We start from the raw sequence: 15,589 nt of genomic DNA, 5'->3' as shown, positions 1-15,589 counted from the left end.
CATAACGACTATATTAGGTATCAAAGGCATATGTCCAAACTCCTTGTCAGTCATAACGTGAAAAGCAAATAACGTGAAAAGCAACTCCAGATATCGTGCGCCGTCCCAGTGTGTGAATTGTAATAATTGTGACGAGAGGGAAGAATTTCGTCTTCTCACACACCCATTCCGCTGCTATCATCCAAAATCCCATGTCTGCACATCGTCCTGCAACGCTATATTCAAAAGATATGCCCACTCCTGTCACTTCAGACATTTAATCACGAAGCCTCCAGCATGCCACCCAACGTTCCATCCTGCACGTACTTCCCAACCTCACCCTCCTCTATCCAGCAGCTGAATGGCATGATTGACCCAAAATATTCCCTAGTCGGAGGTCTGATGACGTTTACCGGCGTTGTTCGTTCGAATGAAAGTTCATCTCCAATCTCAAAGAAAAACCAGTGGTCAAAAGGGTTGGCATAGTGAAGTCCGCGAGAATGTTCACGGGGCGTAGGGAAGAGGGGATTCTGCACAACCTTTGCTTAGAGACGTTTACAATACCTTGTTTGATGCCAACTTCAGCGAAACCATTTCTGTAAATATTCCAGAGGTCTTGGTCATGCACAAAGCGCGCTGTTGTAAAGTGGATTGCCAACATGGTCGTAGATGCACTTTGTTCAGACGTGTGTGGATGGAACGAAACAATGTCCGTGGAGGTCAGAAGATCAATTACGTAACTATTGCACGCATTCTTCCGTCTCTTCGCAATTTGAAGACCATTCAAAAGCATTGTGTCTTGTGAATATTGTTAGTTTTGCGAGACTCTGGAGCCTCGTGGGATGAAAGGCATTCCTGGATGCCGGCATTGTGGCCATCTATTGCAGTATAGCTTGTCTTTGTTGCCTTTCGCGGATCAGCGGGCCGCAAGCGAACGCCCCGTCCCACCGTGGGATTGGGGAGATAATGGTTGAAAGAAATGTTCTACAGTGCACTTCATTGTTGGGTGTCGGTGGTGTATATAATAGACCTTTGAAGCTACCAGAAGCTTGCAAGTCCCAGGACAAGTTGCCTCTATGGAATTCTCCCGCATTCGGAGAAACAAAAGCAGCCTTGCGCCCATCCAAGTAAGTAGAGTACATATAGGTATATATCGGCATGATCGCTGTTTCGATATTCTCTCCTACGGAGAATTAATTATTCTTTCGACTGTATGGATTATGCTTCTGTTACTGTTTGCGCCGGCGTTGGCGTATTTGCTCATCCTTCCATGTTCCATCCTCGTACTCGGACGAAGCCTCAGTCTCTTCGGCAACGGCCGATCTAGCTGTAATCCTGGCCGGTGGAAGTGGTTTCAAATCGGACGTGGCTGTAGCTACGTCAGCCACGGCGGTTATCTTAGTGGTATGACGAGCTGTCCACCCCGTCCTACATAACACCATTCTCAGCCTTCACGAAGGCAGCTCTCCCAGCTAGCGATTGTCAGTGCAGATCTCAGTGCAGATCGGAGGATCTCCTAGCGGGGAAGTTTTCGGCTTTTGAGCCCAGTACATGCCGTGATATGGGACTGTCCCACTCTGCTCGTGTTCCGAACGATATCGAAGGAAGCCTGGTCCCATCGACATCATTTAACGTTCCAACAGCCTGGCCCGGACATCGCGCCAACTACGTTACCAGCGAGCCGTAGCCAGAATGATTACCGAAACTGATAACCTCCAGCTTGCAGTAAAGGATGACCTGAACGTTGCATGGGAACAGGTCATTAAAGAATGCAACCAGATCGCTGGTTGGAAAGAGGAACAGAAAAGGACCCTGACCGTGAGCGATGTGCTCAACAACGTCCAGCCCCACAAAAAGATCCCCGAGACGGTTACGAGCACCGCAAGGAAAGTGGTCAAGACCACCCTGCTATGCGTGCAGCGGTTCGGAGATGTCGTTGCGACAGCCACCTCGGCCGTTTTCCCACCTAGCCAGCAATGCTTCAACGCAGTCAATTTCCTCATCCTGGCCACCCAGAGCACTGAAGAGTTTTTCGCCGATGTCACGACGCTGATGGAGCGCGTGTCTGTGTTCCTCGAATGCCTCTCCGTGTACTTGGACGACGAGCGCATCAAGGCCGGGTCAGACGCCGGCACAGAAGTACTTGACAGTCGTCTTCGACCCAGCATCTATCGTGTTCTTGAGCACTTTGTGGTGATCATCACTCTGTCGCATGCTCTTGCTACAAGACCTAAGCGGGAACGACTGAAGGTCTTTGCGAAGAATTTGTTCTTTGGAGATGATAGCCGTATCAAAGATGCGCTGGCCACGCTCGAGACTCGCGTTTCGGACATCACCAGAGTTCAGATCACGGTGATTGGACAGGATTTGAAAGGCGCCGTTCGAGACGTCCGAGAATTGAAAGCGGACATGGATCTGATGATCTCCAGTGAACAGTCCAACACGAGTCTTCTAGTCGGCCTGACGGAGATTGAAGAATCGAGACGACTCATGGACATGGAAAAGGAGTTTGACGAAACGCTACGCTTGAAACTGGGTCTTGACAGTAGGCAATCGTGGCGGGATCGCCACACGAATATATCTGAAGAAATTGTCGCCGGCACAGGAAGCTGGCTGCTGGAACATCTCCCTGAATTTGAAGAATGGGCCGACGTTAACAAGAATACGGTTGCCAACGTCTTTTCTGTGAGTGCGCCAAAGGGCTATGGCAAGACGTTCTTGACATATGCTGTTGTCGAGCATTTACTCGGCAGGTGCAAAAAGGAAGACCCAGAACGCGACGTGGATCTAGCATACTTCTACCTTCCACGAACTTCCCAAGAGCCAGGCGCGACCAAACAAGAAGGCTCTTCGCTTAACAAGGCACTCAAGGCACTGATCTACCAGTTTTCCCAAAGCAATGCAGCGTACCGAGAGTTCATTCGATCGACCATGCAAGAGGACATTGGGCTCGGAAACACTGCGGGCTTGTGGGCAAAGCTGGTCCATGGCTTCATCACTTCGAGTCAGGCGAACTTCTTCGTCGTGATAGATGGCATCGAGGTCATGGGGAAACAGGAGGAGGAGCTATTCTCTGCCATTATGAGGCAGATTTCCACACCAGGAGCTGACACATCTTCCACACGACTTCGAGTATTCTTCACGGGCCTACCCGACGCCATTACAGATTTGCAGCAGAGATGCGGTCTCAAAGCACCTCAAATCTCCTTTGGCGAAAGCGCGACCGAATCAGATGATCTTGTCAATCGGGACGACGTAAGGAAATTCCTGCATGCTAGACTCAAAGGAATGGAGAACTTCTGGGATGACTCTTCAGTCCACCAAAAACACAAGACCAGAATACAACAAATACTGTTACAGCATGTTGGAGGAAATTACGAGCGGCACAACCTGGTGTTGCGTGAGGTTGAGGCCTGCAGAAATGTACGACAGTTAGACAACATCCTGAACCACGTCAATGAGAGCCAACTGCAGAAAATCGAGCGACAAATCGAGATTTTGAATCAAAATCTGTCCAACGATGAGATTGTCGAGCTCAGCGCGATCATTGCATGGCTCCACGACAAGAGGAAAATGGACGGGTCCAACTGTGATCTCGAACAATACTTCTTTTGGGAACAAGAGATGTATTACTTTGCACCTCGTCTTCCAGGCCAATCATCGGGAGGAGGAACATCGGACAATGCCAGACTGATCCCGTTACCGACTCGGAACAACTCTCATTCCCTGAACCTGGTGGAAGAATACCTTGCCATCACGCTTGAAAATGAAACAGAGAGCGAGAGATTGATAAGCCTCCGTAAACAAATCCAAGAGAAGTATAGTGCGGTGCTCACAGTTGACGATGAGAGTCTTGTCTTCCTGAAGTACGACGAGCTTAACTCGTTCCGCTCAAAAACCAGCGAAAGCATCGCCGAGCAGATGGCCCAGCGGCAACAAGTAGCCGTATTGCCAGAGGAGCTTGCGTTGATCCAAAAGATCATCAAAACACAATTCACCAATGTTTTCGGGAAGGACGGGGACGACCTCTACAAGAAATACGGACTGGATGAGTTCTTCGGGTCCAAGACAGAAGGCCAAAAGCCGCGCATCGTATTCAATCCGAGCGGTAACCATGCAGCTATTCTCAACGCCTGCATTATTGCCATCAACGGACAATGGGGTGCGAAAGAATTTCCGACACTGCGAAAGTACGCCTATCAGAACTTAAAGTATCACCTGCTGAATGCTGATCTGCATCAAACCGACTCTTCGACTGCACTGCGCATCGGGCGTGGCCTTGTAAAGTTGCTGCAAGACGATAAATTGTCAGACCTGTGGTGGAACCGTCCATTTGCTGGAGAATCGTGTCTCAGTCCGGAATTCGGGAACGCCATGCGAACCTGGCTATGCCAGCCAGCTGTGTTGCAGAAATACGAAGAAGTGTTACACGTTACGAAATGGCTCAACAGAGTTGCTGCCGCCGATAACCCGGCAAAGGTGATACTGGAATACGTCGCAAAGGCTGCCGCGAAGCAATACTACTCTGGCGAGCTTGGAAATTGGATGTTTCCATTCAGATTTCTGGCCAGCTATGTTGGAGCTCTCGATGTACCACCTTCTTCAAAAGTAGCAACGCACATGTACAGGAACCCTGGGACAAACGTGCTATTGCACGCAGGAAAGGTGGAGTACTGGATTGAGACTACGTGCAATCTGGATGCGGATGACCTGATACTGCTGAAAGTGAGGACTGGGCAGATCCTCTTCGAACTTTCCAACGAGTGGTGTTCTGACGCAAGTGACGACTACGATAACGTGCAGGAGGCCAACGCGGCATTTAGATCGCTGGCACAGGAGATTTACGATGAAGCCGCGGCGAAAAATCCGAATACTTTGCGTGTCGTGCTCTTGCGCGCTCAGCTCGACATGGACATCGGTCGATACGATGAAGCGCTACAGTATCTGAATGAACGCATGGAAGGGACCAAGCTTAGTCTCTTTGTCCCTATTAGACTCTTTGTCATCCCCGTTGATGACTGGCGGCTTGGAAACGCCCTCCTCAGCGAGTGCTATTTCCAGACAAAGAACTACAGGCTAGCGGTCGATTCCTACTTGCCGGTCGTCAGCCTCGGAGTTGACAATTACGAGTACCGCCGAGTCGAATCTTGGTTCAGAAGCGCATTCCAGCGTCTTGCCTCTTCAGACGCAGATCCTGAAGTCTTGAGATTAGTTCGCTGCTTAGATGGCCATGCAACAACCATGGGTAGAGGACTACGCACGATACTCACCCGACTGTCGAAACAGGAGTATCAGACCATTAACAGCACAACCGCTCGATTGGGAAAGGTCTTCGAGATCATCAAGATATATGCCAGGGCGATGCACGAGGCATCCGTCGATCCCCGTCCTTACTATTGGCCCGAAGCCGTGACAAGTGGGGTGAACGCCCTTATCTGGCTTGCCAAAGACTTGCCCAATAGTGGTATTACTATTTACGGGTCAGAACATCTTTCAGATGCGAGCATGTGGAAAGGGGTCCCCACAAGCTGGTTAGAAATTCTCGGTTCAACAGACAGTTCGGCGGAGAAGTTCGCAAAATTCAAGCATAAAGCAGCCGAAGAGATGGAATTATGGAGGAAAGATGGTGTGATTAAGCATCACTGCCTGTAATTGCTGATTGGAAGAAAGTACATCAGATATATACTCAGTAGGCTTCATTCCTTTCGTAAGGACTGAGCCATACAGTGAGACATGCACAAGACATACGAGAATATTCCGACGTCAAAGATTCATCTCATCAACTCTGATCTATACGCAAATCATTGAACTTTGTGTCCTCATAGAATAATCATCGTGTAGAAGGCTACAAGCTATCAAACCCAGCTCTGGAAACCGAGTTCAGATCTTCAGGATGCCCTTTCATATGATTAGTTCTTTTTACTCTGCTTGTAGACGTTTGTATATAGATCAATTCATTATAACTGTTGTGAACAAAGCCGTTAACACAAATTTGAGACTGGCCCGACAGATTGGGTTGCTGTCTACAATGGTCAATCATGGTGCAAGGTTCTTTATGTGGAGTTTACCTGCAGCCGAATGGTTCACTACGTGATTGAAAGCGTAGAGCAAGGCTTATGAAGTCGTGGATATTCTTCACTGCCAAATGTCAAAGAACCTTTCGATGTTGAGAGTGAATGTGACCAAGAGTTATCTGTAGGAAGAAATACACAGTGTGCAGAGCACGATTATTGCTGACAGCACCCTTGCATTTGCTCGCTGAAGAGGTCTGGGTTATAACAAGCACAACGCCAGGACGTAGGAATCAAATTCTTGCCTGCCACTGCAGACCGAAGCCACGAACACTAAAAGAAGAATCTCCTGCAATTACAGTTCAAACGTGTCAAACTGAAAATCAGTATTGCATCAAAAATGTCGGAGATTCATCGTCCTTCAAACGAGCGCCAAGAGGACGATTCCAACGTGGAGTCACTAGAAACCAAAAAGCTGAGATATCGCAACGAGTATAAATCACCTCTTGAAGATCACTATATACCGAGTTATGTGACGGGCGGTCTTCACCCTGTTCTTATGGGGGATCTCTTTAAAGATGGACGGTATAAAGTTGTGAACATGGTTGGTGTTGGATCGTTCAGTAACGTCTGGGCAGCTCGAGACACTCACGCACAAGACAATCAGTTAGTTTAACTATCATATCTTTTGACTACAATATTGACAGCTCTCTAGGAACAATAATGACGTTGTTTGTCTGAAGATACTTAAAGCATCGTGCTCACAGGGAGAGGTAGGTGAGTTGAAGATTATGCAGTACATTGAAGCAAACAGTGCCACGACGCATCCTGGACGCAAATACCTGCCACGACTCTTGGATCACTTCTACCATGATGGACCAAATGGCAGACACTTGTGCATCGTCATGAATATCCTTGGTTCAAATGTCTGGAAGGTTCGGAGTGAAGCTCATTTCTCAGAAAAGCTCTCTCATGAACTCTCACGTCATATCTCTAGACAACTCATTCTTGCAGTCGACTTTCTCCACTCAATTGGCGTGGTGCATGGAGGTATGTCTTCCCAAAAGAAAAATATGCACTGTACTCGTGCCAACATGAACACTGACGTTAATTTGCTTTAGACATAAATGAAGGGAATGTGGCATTCAAGATTCCCCGGATCGAGAGGGTATGTTTCGATGAAACCTTCCAAGCGAAGGTAAAACGCCGTGACGGTGGACCATTGGAAAAGGGCATACCAGAAATAGTTGTAGACCCATTAGAACCCCTCAGATACGCTGAAACAGATGAGCTCAGCGACATTCAGCTGATTGATTTTTCAAGCGGTAAGTACTATATAACAACATCGCAGACTATACTAATCATCCTCTAGCATTTCTTGAAGCGCATCCGGCGGCGTCTGTAGCCACACCGGTAGATCTGGCACCCCCAGAAGTCATATTCAAGCAGCCGCTGACCAAAGCGGTGGACATCTGGAATTTGGGCTGTGTTGTACGTGGAATAACCTTTCCTTTGGAATCAGAACTTCAATTACTGACAACACCTACAGACATATCGATATTCAACGGGGCAGGAACCATTTTCTATAATACTTTCACGAGATAACCGGGAGCTCATACCCCAAATCTATAAGCTTTTAGGGGATGCTTGTGCCCCGTGGATGCTTAAAGCATGGATTGATGCATCAGTAAAGAAAGTGTGGAATGATCTTCCACCACCGAATAGTTCGTACGTCTCCCCTTCATTTCAAATCCAGACTAACGAAAGGCAGTGGTATCTTGGGACCATAGTAAACGCTTAGCTGAAAAGCTGCCCTCGGATTACTATTTCTCTGTGGCTCTACGCGGGAGCTGCGAATATTACATTGATTCCGATGATGATGCTTCGACCACTATGACAGACACACACAACGAGGGAAGTGTGCACCTAGAAGAGGAGGATCTAGAGGACTCTGAGATGGCAGAGGGGGATGTAGAGGAGGACTGTCCAGAGAAAGAGGGTCCGGAAGAGCATCACCCAGAAGTTGTTCAGCAGGCCTCTAAAGGCGACCATGGATACCAAGCGTACTTGGAGCTTGTGAAAGCCGCGGAGGCGTATCCTAGGGATCATGCAGACAAGCGAGAATTTTTGGAATTGGCAACATCCTACCTCAGCAAAATGATCGTAGCAGACCCGGAGAAGCGAGCCACAACTTCAGAGCTTATTCTCCATCCCTTCGTGAAAGATATTGGTTATGACCCACATGTTCGGTCTTCAGTTAGGCCTTTCACACCACAAAATAGCATAATCTCGCCCCTAATTCGACCCTTCGCCGCAGTCGAAGGGATGATCTGAATTTTGAGCGTGAGATATTGTCTCCTACCTAGAATGTACAATGTAACTGTAAAAACTTTGAGCGTTGCGATTGCATTACGTCCAACATTCACCGTTAACAATGCTCTGCCTGCAATCTAGCAAGGAAAGAAAGAACTCGGTAGAATCTAAACAAGGGCAATGAAGAGTGATGTTATACCAGGCCTTTAATCCGGTGCTCAAAGAACAAACAGGGAATGTTTGCACACCATGGTATAAGTTCCATGCTTCCCTTGGGATTCACCATGCAGAACATCACAACCCACCATCAACAACACGGGAATTTCTCGTATCTTGGCTGGCTCTTGCTTTTGCCAAACTAGACTTTGATGAAATTCTTTTCTTCCAAGTCTTATTCCGCATCGCAAAACAGACCTTGTGCACAATGGAAGCTTCCCGGCCAGACATAACAGTCGCCGATTGGGTATGGAGACGATATGGCTACGAAGGCGTGAACGACTTGATGGAGGCTGCTGAACAAGCCATAAATACTATTGCGGGCTTTTCGGCATACCATACCATGCTCATCTGGACAGGCTGGCATGTAAGCAATGATCCCAAGGAACACATGACCGTCCGTCTCAAAGACCATCAATTGCAACGCGATGGCCAGCACCACGTTAGCCATATCTACCGAACAGAGTCGGAACATCAGATTTATGATGAGGTTCCTAGAGGAGACGACGAACTGTCTAGTTACGCACGAGCCCGGCAAATTGAGCGGATCCAACGGAGTCGGGCTCGTAGGCAATCCACATCCACCTCCCATGGCCAGAGGGTGCGAGGTGCTGCTGCTTTCACGCCCTATCCGATACTAAGGGGACAAGGTAGAACGAGGCCGAGACGCGCAGGGTTTACATGGCGTAATACCGCAAATCAATCCCAACCTCCAGGCAACCAATCCTAATTGTCAACTGGATGGAAACCACGCGGCATATATCCCCAACAGCAGTCAACGTGCCACTAGAATGTCCGAATCGTTACTCCGGCGACAAAAATCGTCTGTTTCGTCTTCCTAGAGTCATCACTTCACTGAATTCTAGCCATTTCCAACCTTACATCTAAGACGCCAAAATTCTGAACATACCACCCGATCAAGCCCCTTCCGTGAACACCTACCACAAACAGCAAACATTTGAAGAACAACCGTATCCTAGAGTCGACAATGCTCCGTCCAGATTCTTAAATCTTACTTGGCTTTGTCGTACCATCTTTCTCAGGCCAAGCAGCCTATAATCCTGAGGAATAAGCTTTGATGAAGGACATCATCTGACAGCACCCATTTTCTTCCTTCGTTTCACCTTACTAGAGGCCCATTTCCTTCCTTCGCTTCACCATACTAGAGGAAAAATGGAATGATAAGGCATTTAGTGCCTTTTTGGATTCCATTGGCAGGATCTCTCGTCGCGAAATGCCTGAAGACCATCTTGTTTTCTCTCTCACAGTTGCCAGTTGAAGAAATTGTCATAAGGCTAGCTATGTATCTTACAAATAAAATGATGCCTTCAGAACATTTCTGTAGTGTTTACAAATTTAAGAATGCAATATCCTCTCTACTTGAGGTCTGTGTAAACATGCATGTGTGATGTAATGCAATGGGTTCACCTCTTAGTGCACGCAAACTTGACGGACACTGGGGATTATCTTGCCCAATACATGCATACCAGTAAGATCTAGAGCGCGATATCATTGACTCAATGAACCTGATAGAATTCAATAGGAACCATAGAGACTCGAAAAGAATAAGAGTACAACGGACAAGTGCTCACTAAGCAATAAATGTCCTCAGGTCTTGCATTTTCATTACTACTATGAGAGAGGGTGTTTAAGCACGACGTATCTATTTCTAGACATGATTCATTTGGTAGAATGGACAGAGAAGTTTACTATGCTTTGTTTACACTCGATTGTGAAACAGAGACCGTGATAGAACCTATTAGAACCAGTGAAGATTTAGCCAGGCTGAGAGTAGAATAGATCAACATTACTTGGCAAGCAATTAATGCACTTAGATCTTTCATCGTCACTCTGGTGTGTTCAAGTGCTTATGCACGATGTATTTGTTTCAGGCATTGTTAATCTACCAAGATGAAAGTTCACTGTATACAATGCCCTGTCTAGATCATTGTTCATGCAGAACACATCATGGAATACAACAAGAGCAGTGAGTGAGTCAAGACCACAGAGGAGTATAAGTAGGCCTTGGTCCTTCGCTGTTGTAAAAAGGCCACAGTCTAACAGACAGCACTTCTTATATACTACAAAGTCACAAACGATAGAGTTTTTTTTATATATACTGCAACGTCACAAACGACAAATTTTCTTATATACTCCACATCCATCGACCGGACGGGAGCGCAAGCACATTGTGACCCACATCCATCGACCGGACGGGAGTCCCAGCGAGATTTGTCATGATAAACGTTGCAAAGATAAATCACGATATAGTTATAGCCGGGTACTGCGTTAACTTAGCCGGCAAAACTGATCCGCAATATCTACGTATGGCCAAGAGGACAGCAACTAGCATCTAGTTCCCACAGTCAGAAAATATATATACCAGACGGCCAACCGTCTAGCTACGCCCGAAGTCCGCAAAGGAAGCGGGCACAACAGTATATACATGCTTGGAAGGGGGGTGAGTATGGTGGAAGATCGAGGAGGATTTGGTGTTAGCGAGTGTGTTCCTCGCCCGATGTTTGGTAACTAGACTGGAATGACTGTTGCTATCTACCGATTGCGGGTCGGAAGCAGGCACAACAGCATCATGTCCAAGAGGACAGCAACTAGCATCTAGTTCCTACAGTCAGGTGGGGTCGCATCTAACAGCCATCGGCAGAGGGGGTGTGCAAGTGATCATGGTTCAACTGGTCCAAATTACCCTTGGAACCAGTCGTTTCCGCGCATCATCAGCTTCGCGCTAGCAGCACAAGAGCAAGCACTACTATTCCTCCGAATGACCCACACACAAGAAGATGTCCAAATACCCACAATCCCGGAGGAGATTAAGGAGAAAAGCTCCAAGGAAAACAAAATGAAGAACATCATTGCAATCATGGCCATATATATGGTTCTACAAAAATCAAAACAGTACGAATGGCCCAACGAATCCGAGATATTGCCCAACCATTACAATCGCCTGGAATCGGTCAGACGCCTTCTCACCGGTGTTGACATCGACCGCGATATACCAGTGAATGTTCGGCTGTCTGCGTCTCCGGCGGCATCGCATACGACGCGACAACGGCCCGTGAAAACTCACTTTCGGATGCCATGAGAGGCGGAAAGAAAATAAGATCATTACCCAAAAGAAGAACATTACCCAATGTTCGAACTTATCATATATACACCAACTACATAACCATCTGGCCGCCAGATACGGCGCGCACAAAACCCACTTTCGGATGCCATGAGAGGCGGAAAGAGAACAAGATCATTGCCCACAAGAAGACCAATACTCCAAAAGAAGAACATTAGCCAAAAGAAGAACATTACTCAAAAGAAAAACATTACCCAAAAGAAGAACATTACCCAAAAGAGTCACCTCACACCCGCATGTTTAGTCGTCAACGACCTCAAAAACCTACCATATACCCGCCTTTCGCTGCTTCCCGCGGTCGAAAGAGTGAGACTCTATATAGCAAAACATCAAATACCAATTTTTTTTTTTAGATTCTGCGCTTTGAAATTCGTCCCTGACGTGCGTTATGCCAATGTCATCGACTGTGAAATCATATACACGAACAACCCCCCTTACATCTCCGTCCCCGTAAATTTCCCCCAAGTACTCCGTACACACAACGCACCAAAACACCCGCACGAAAAAACTCCCCATCCCTCCTCCTTCGCTCTCGCTCTCGCTCTCTCCCCCTTCAACGCCGAACGCCGAAGCCCTTAGAAATGCGAACAGACGTCACGTCCAAAGATTGGGGAAAAAAAGGTTCCTGACGTCTGGAATACGGTCCCAAAGCAGTCTAGCTACGCACGCGCGCGCGGGTTGTCATTGAATTAGCGGCGGCGATCGGGGGGTGTCAAAGGGTCTGGGTCTGGGCTAGGCTGCTTTGGGACCGTATAGGTTGCGAGCTAGCGATTCGATCTCACGAATGATGGATGCGAGATGTAAGATGTAAGATGCAGGATATGCTGGAATTAAAAATCCGACGGGCGATTGGGGGGAGAGGGGCGTATAAGAGGTAAGACGTATCCGCGTGGGATGTCTGGTTTTCATTCCATTTTCAATCGCTTCGTTGTGTTCTGTGATCTACCCAAGTACGTAACTTTACGGTACATTGCAGAGAGACAGGCAGAAAAAAGAAAACTCGTTCTTCTCTTTTCAACATTCGACATTCGAAGATACTTCCTTCCGACTAGAATGGCAAAATCGATCCTCATAACCGGCGCGACCGGCAAACAAGGCGGCGCCGTTCTCCGCGCGCTCCTGTCCTCCCCCTCCGCCCACGGACCCTTTACAATCTACGCTCTAACCCGCAGCTCGCCCTCCTCCCCCGCCGCCGCGAAGCTATCTTCGCTATCGCCGAACGTCAAGGTCGTTCAGGGAGATCTGGAGGACGTGGAAGCTGTGTTCCGGGGCGTCAAGGGCGGGATTTGGGGCGTCTTCGGCGTGCAGACGCCGATGGGGAAGGGTGGTGTAGCAAGCGAGGAACGCCAGGGCAAAGCTCTTGTGGACGCGGCGCTCAAGCACGGCGTGCAGCATTTCGTGTACTCGTCCGTCGATCGGGGAGGTGACGTTTCCATCGAGACGCCGACGGACATCCCACATTTCATCAGCAAGCATAACATCGAGAAGTACTTGATTGAGAAGACTGCTGCGGAGGGGAGGAATGGCGGGAGAAAGATGGGGTGGACGATCTTGCGGCCCGTGGCGTTTATGGATAATTTCACGGACGATTTCATGGGGAGGGTTTTGCCGACGGCGTGGAGGGATGTGTTGGGGAATAAGCCGTTGCAGTTGGTGGCGACGAGGGACATTGGGAAGTTCGGTGCCATGGCGCTGCTCGAGCCAGAGGCGTACGATGGGAAGGCGATTTCGCTCGCTGGCGACGAGTTGACGTTTAAGCAGATGAGTAGGACGTTCGAGGACAAGACGGGGAAGAGCGTACCGGTGACGTATGGGTTCCTGGTCCGCATCATAATGTGGATGAGCAAGGAGTTTGGATATATGGTCAGATGGTTTAAGACGGATGGATATGGCGCAAACGTGGCGAAGTGCAAGGCGCAATTGCCCGAGATGCTCGATTTCGGAACGTATTTGGAGACGGAGAGTGCATGGAAGAAGAAGTAATGTAGGCAGGCTATTCGATGTCTGGGGCGAGTGGGTGTCGGAGCTCAGAGGGAATATGTGTGGCGTTTAGATCTTTGTGGAACCAGCGCAGAGTGAATAGACTGTACCGTAGTCGAGTGTATAGATAAGAGTCGTTCCATCTTCACATTCCCAACGCCTGCGTACCCATCAGCAACTCACCAGGGAACTCCAGCAGCGCCCGAACATCCCCATCTACTGCGTCCTCTCTCAAACGACGTAACAGCCTCACCCCCTCAAACCTCGCAGTATCGCAAGCCCACCACTGCTCCACCTGCGCCACGAACGCATACCAATAGCATAGCACGAGCAGCGCCCTTGGGCTCCCCTCCTCGACGAAGCGGAGGAATCGCGCGTCGAGCTTGATCGCGAAGCCGAATGTGTGCTCGACCATCGCGGGCCTGTCGGAGACGTAGCATTGCATGAGGAGACGCAGGGAGTCGAGCGCCGTGGCGAATGGACAGTCTGTGGGTTCTTCACTGCGACAGAGGGCTTCGAGGCCGGCCATCGAGCGAGCTGCGAGAGGGATTCCTGCGAGGGCGTCGTTATTTGCAGCGGGTTGGTCCTCGCAGTGGCGGATCAGCGGTCTCCAGAGGATCTGGTCGAGCATCGAGGTGCGTGCGAATGCTTCCGAGAGCAAGCGAGGTCCTCCGATGAATCGGATGCCCACGGTGTCGAGCGCAGGGTCTTTCATAGTGGCTGAAAGGCCATCATCGTACGGCTCGTTGGAGAGATTCTTGAACGCGAGCATCGTGAGGAGCATGCAGCACGCGAAGAGAGCGTCCGCGGATACGCGCGCATCGTCGATGGCTTCCCGGTACGTCTGCAGCGCGAGACTGTAATGCCACGCGCCCGCCATCTCACGCTTCCGGTCCGAGTAGACAACCGCGATGTGGTACGCAGAGAACGCGAGCACCGCATGCGACAGGAACGGCGATCCAGGAGCTAATCGAGGGATATTCTCCTGCAGAATACTCTGGCAGTCAGCAGTACCTATCCAGAGCGGATGGGTAGTTTCGAAGAAATGAGCGATGAGTTCCCGTGTATCTTTGATCCCGGAATATATCTCTTTCGATGGTATCTCGTTCAGCAGCGCAGAAACCTCATCACCCGGAGAATCATCGCCATACGCACATCCCTTCCGCCCATAGTACGCACACTGCCCGCACTCCGGCCGCCGTTCATCGCACTGCTCGCCCTTTCACATCAGCCCATCACTCTCTTTTTGCAAACCCCCGTGATTTTGAGAATTCGTCACAGATACACACCTTAACCCTCCTCCGCCTACACTCCCCACAGCCCCCCCTCGACTTCCGATGCGCTCTCCTCTTCCGCGCCGCCTTTCCCGTCCCCGCCTCCGCATCATCATCGCCTCTGCACTTCACAGCCGCCGGGTCTTCCGCGATGGCACCCGGCGTGAGGATGCGCTGGAATGTCGTGAACATTATCTTATCTCATCTGCCTGGGACGTTCAGGTTGTCGTGATGCTTCGAAGTATGTGCCCTAGTTAGGGCAAGTACATACCACGTTAGCGTCATCCAGGGCATCCGCTAAAGGGAACGGGGGTAATATGTGTTTCCCCTTTCAGAACGAGATGTAGAAAGACGCATGACTTCGGCTGTTTTTAATACGATCTAGGTTTTTAAGTGTAAATGTTAATGTCTAGAATATGTCATACCCTAAACCTCCCCCCTGCTGTAGTTGATAGTGATGGCAGGATAGGTGACCGTGAGCGTGTGTAGATGTCACGTGGTGACCTGCGAATATGGAAAATGCCTACGTCAGGTAGGTACTTGGAGATTATCACGGCCGGAGGAAGCACACGCGTACGCACACGCACACACACACACACACACACACACACAAGAGATTTCATACGCTGTCATCGCTGATCCGACGTTCGTTACAATTCCATCAGATTCTACCA

At 49.1% G+C, this 15,589-nt stretch overlaps 6 protein-coding genes across 6 annotated transcripts; 5 read left to right on the top strand and 1 right to left on the bottom strand.

Moving 5' to 3' along the window:
- The first annotated feature begins 1,431 nt into the window (after positions 1 to 1,431).
- On the top strand, positions 1,432 to 5,938 carry BU24DRAFT_429231 (uncharacterized protein). The gene has a single exon (XM_033529689.1). The coding sequence runs from the start codon at positions 1,672 to 1,674 to the stop codon at positions 5,629 to 5,631; it is 3,960 nt and encodes a 1,319-aa protein (XP_033376995.1). The 5' UTR covers positions 1,432 to 1,671; the 3' UTR covers positions 5,632 to 5,938.
- Positions 5,939 to 6,390: 452 nt separating this feature from the next.
- On the top strand, positions 6,391 to 8,324 carry BU24DRAFT_468768 (kinase-like protein; the record flags this gene model as incomplete). The annotated part of the gene is made up of 6 exons (XM_033532554.1): positions 6,391 to 6,656; positions 6,706 to 7,040; positions 7,112 to 7,315; positions 7,363 to 7,481; positions 7,540 to 7,714; positions 7,762 to 8,324. 6 exons carry the CDS (start codon positions 6,391 to 6,393, stop codon positions 8,322 to 8,324), a joined length of 1,662 nt encoding a protein of 553 aa, XP_033376994.1.
- Positions 8,325 to 8,727: 403 nt separating this feature from the next.
- BU24DRAFT_415707 (uncharacterized protein) lies at positions 8,728 to 9,249 on the top strand (the record flags this gene model as incomplete). The annotated part of the gene is made up of 1 exon (XM_033526314.1): positions 8,728 to 9,249. One exon carries the CDS (start codon positions 8,728 to 8,730, stop codon positions 9,247 to 9,249), a length of 522 nt encoding a protein of 173 aa, XP_033376993.1.
- A 2,440-nt stretch (positions 9,250 to 11,689) lies between these two features.
- BU24DRAFT_94550 (uncharacterized protein) lies at positions 11,690 to 12,398 on the top strand. Its single transcript, XM_033534832.1, has one exon. The coding sequence runs from the start codon at positions 11,752 to 11,754 to the stop codon at positions 12,238 to 12,240; it is 489 nt and encodes a 162-aa protein (XP_033376992.1). The 5' UTR covers positions 11,690 to 11,751; the 3' UTR covers positions 12,241 to 12,398.
- A 316-nt stretch (positions 12,399 to 12,714) lies between these two features.
- On the top strand, positions 12,715 to 13,644 carry BU24DRAFT_360072 (NAD(P)-binding protein; the record flags this gene model as incomplete). The annotated part of the gene is made up of 1 exon (XM_033524081.1): positions 12,715 to 13,644. The coding sequence occupies one exon, from the start codon at positions 12,715 to 12,717 to the stop codon at positions 13,642 to 13,644; it is 930 nt and encodes a 309-aa protein (XP_033376991.1).
- A 71-nt stretch (positions 13,645 to 13,715) lies between these two features.
- On the bottom strand, positions 13,716 to 15,251 carry BU24DRAFT_94525 (uncharacterized protein). Its single transcript, XM_033534831.1, has 3 exons — positions 15,187 to 15,251; positions 14,931 to 15,124; positions 13,716 to 14,851 (listed from the first exon to the last, which is right to left on the bottom strand). The coding sequence occupies exons 2-3, from the start codon at positions 15,105 to 15,107 to the stop codon at positions 13,787 to 13,789; spliced, it is 1,242 nt and encodes a 413-aa protein (XP_033376990.1). The 5' UTR covers positions 15,108 to 15,124; positions 15,187 to 15,251; the 3' UTR covers positions 13,716 to 13,786.
- Between the last annotated feature and the right edge of the window lie 338 nt (positions 15,252 to 15,589).

This window comes from Aaosphaeria arxii, assembly GCF_010015735.1.
Source record: "Aaosphaeria arxii CBS 175.79 unplaced genomic scaffold BU24scaffold_17, whole genome shotgun sequence".
Classification (NCBI taxonomy): Eukaryota; Fungi; Ascomycota; class Dothideomycetes; order Pleosporales; genus Aaosphaeria; species Aaosphaeria arxii.
This window is presented reverse-complemented; position numbering and strand designations above follow the sequence as displayed.

What these genes read in the sequence shown, in the direction of transcription:
- BU24DRAFT_94550 (XM_033534832.1), top strand. Translation starts at nt 11,752, where the DNA reads ATGAGAGGCGGAAAGAGAACAAGATCATTGCCCACAAGAAGACCAATA.
- BU24DRAFT_94525 (XM_033534831.1), bottom strand. Translation starts at nt 15,107, where the DNA reads ATGTTCACGACATTCCAGCGCATCCTCACGCCGGGTGCCATCGCGGAA. An exon ending in GTAGGCGGAGGAGGGTTAAG is followed by an intron (nt 14,852 to 14,930) that starts GTGTGTATCTGT and finishes AAGGGCGAGCAG; the next exon opens with TGCGATGAACGGCGGCCGGA.
- BU24DRAFT_429231 (XM_033529689.1), top strand. Translation starts at nt 1,672, where the DNA reads ATGATTACCGAAACTGATAACCTCCAGCTTGCAGTAAAGGATGACCTG.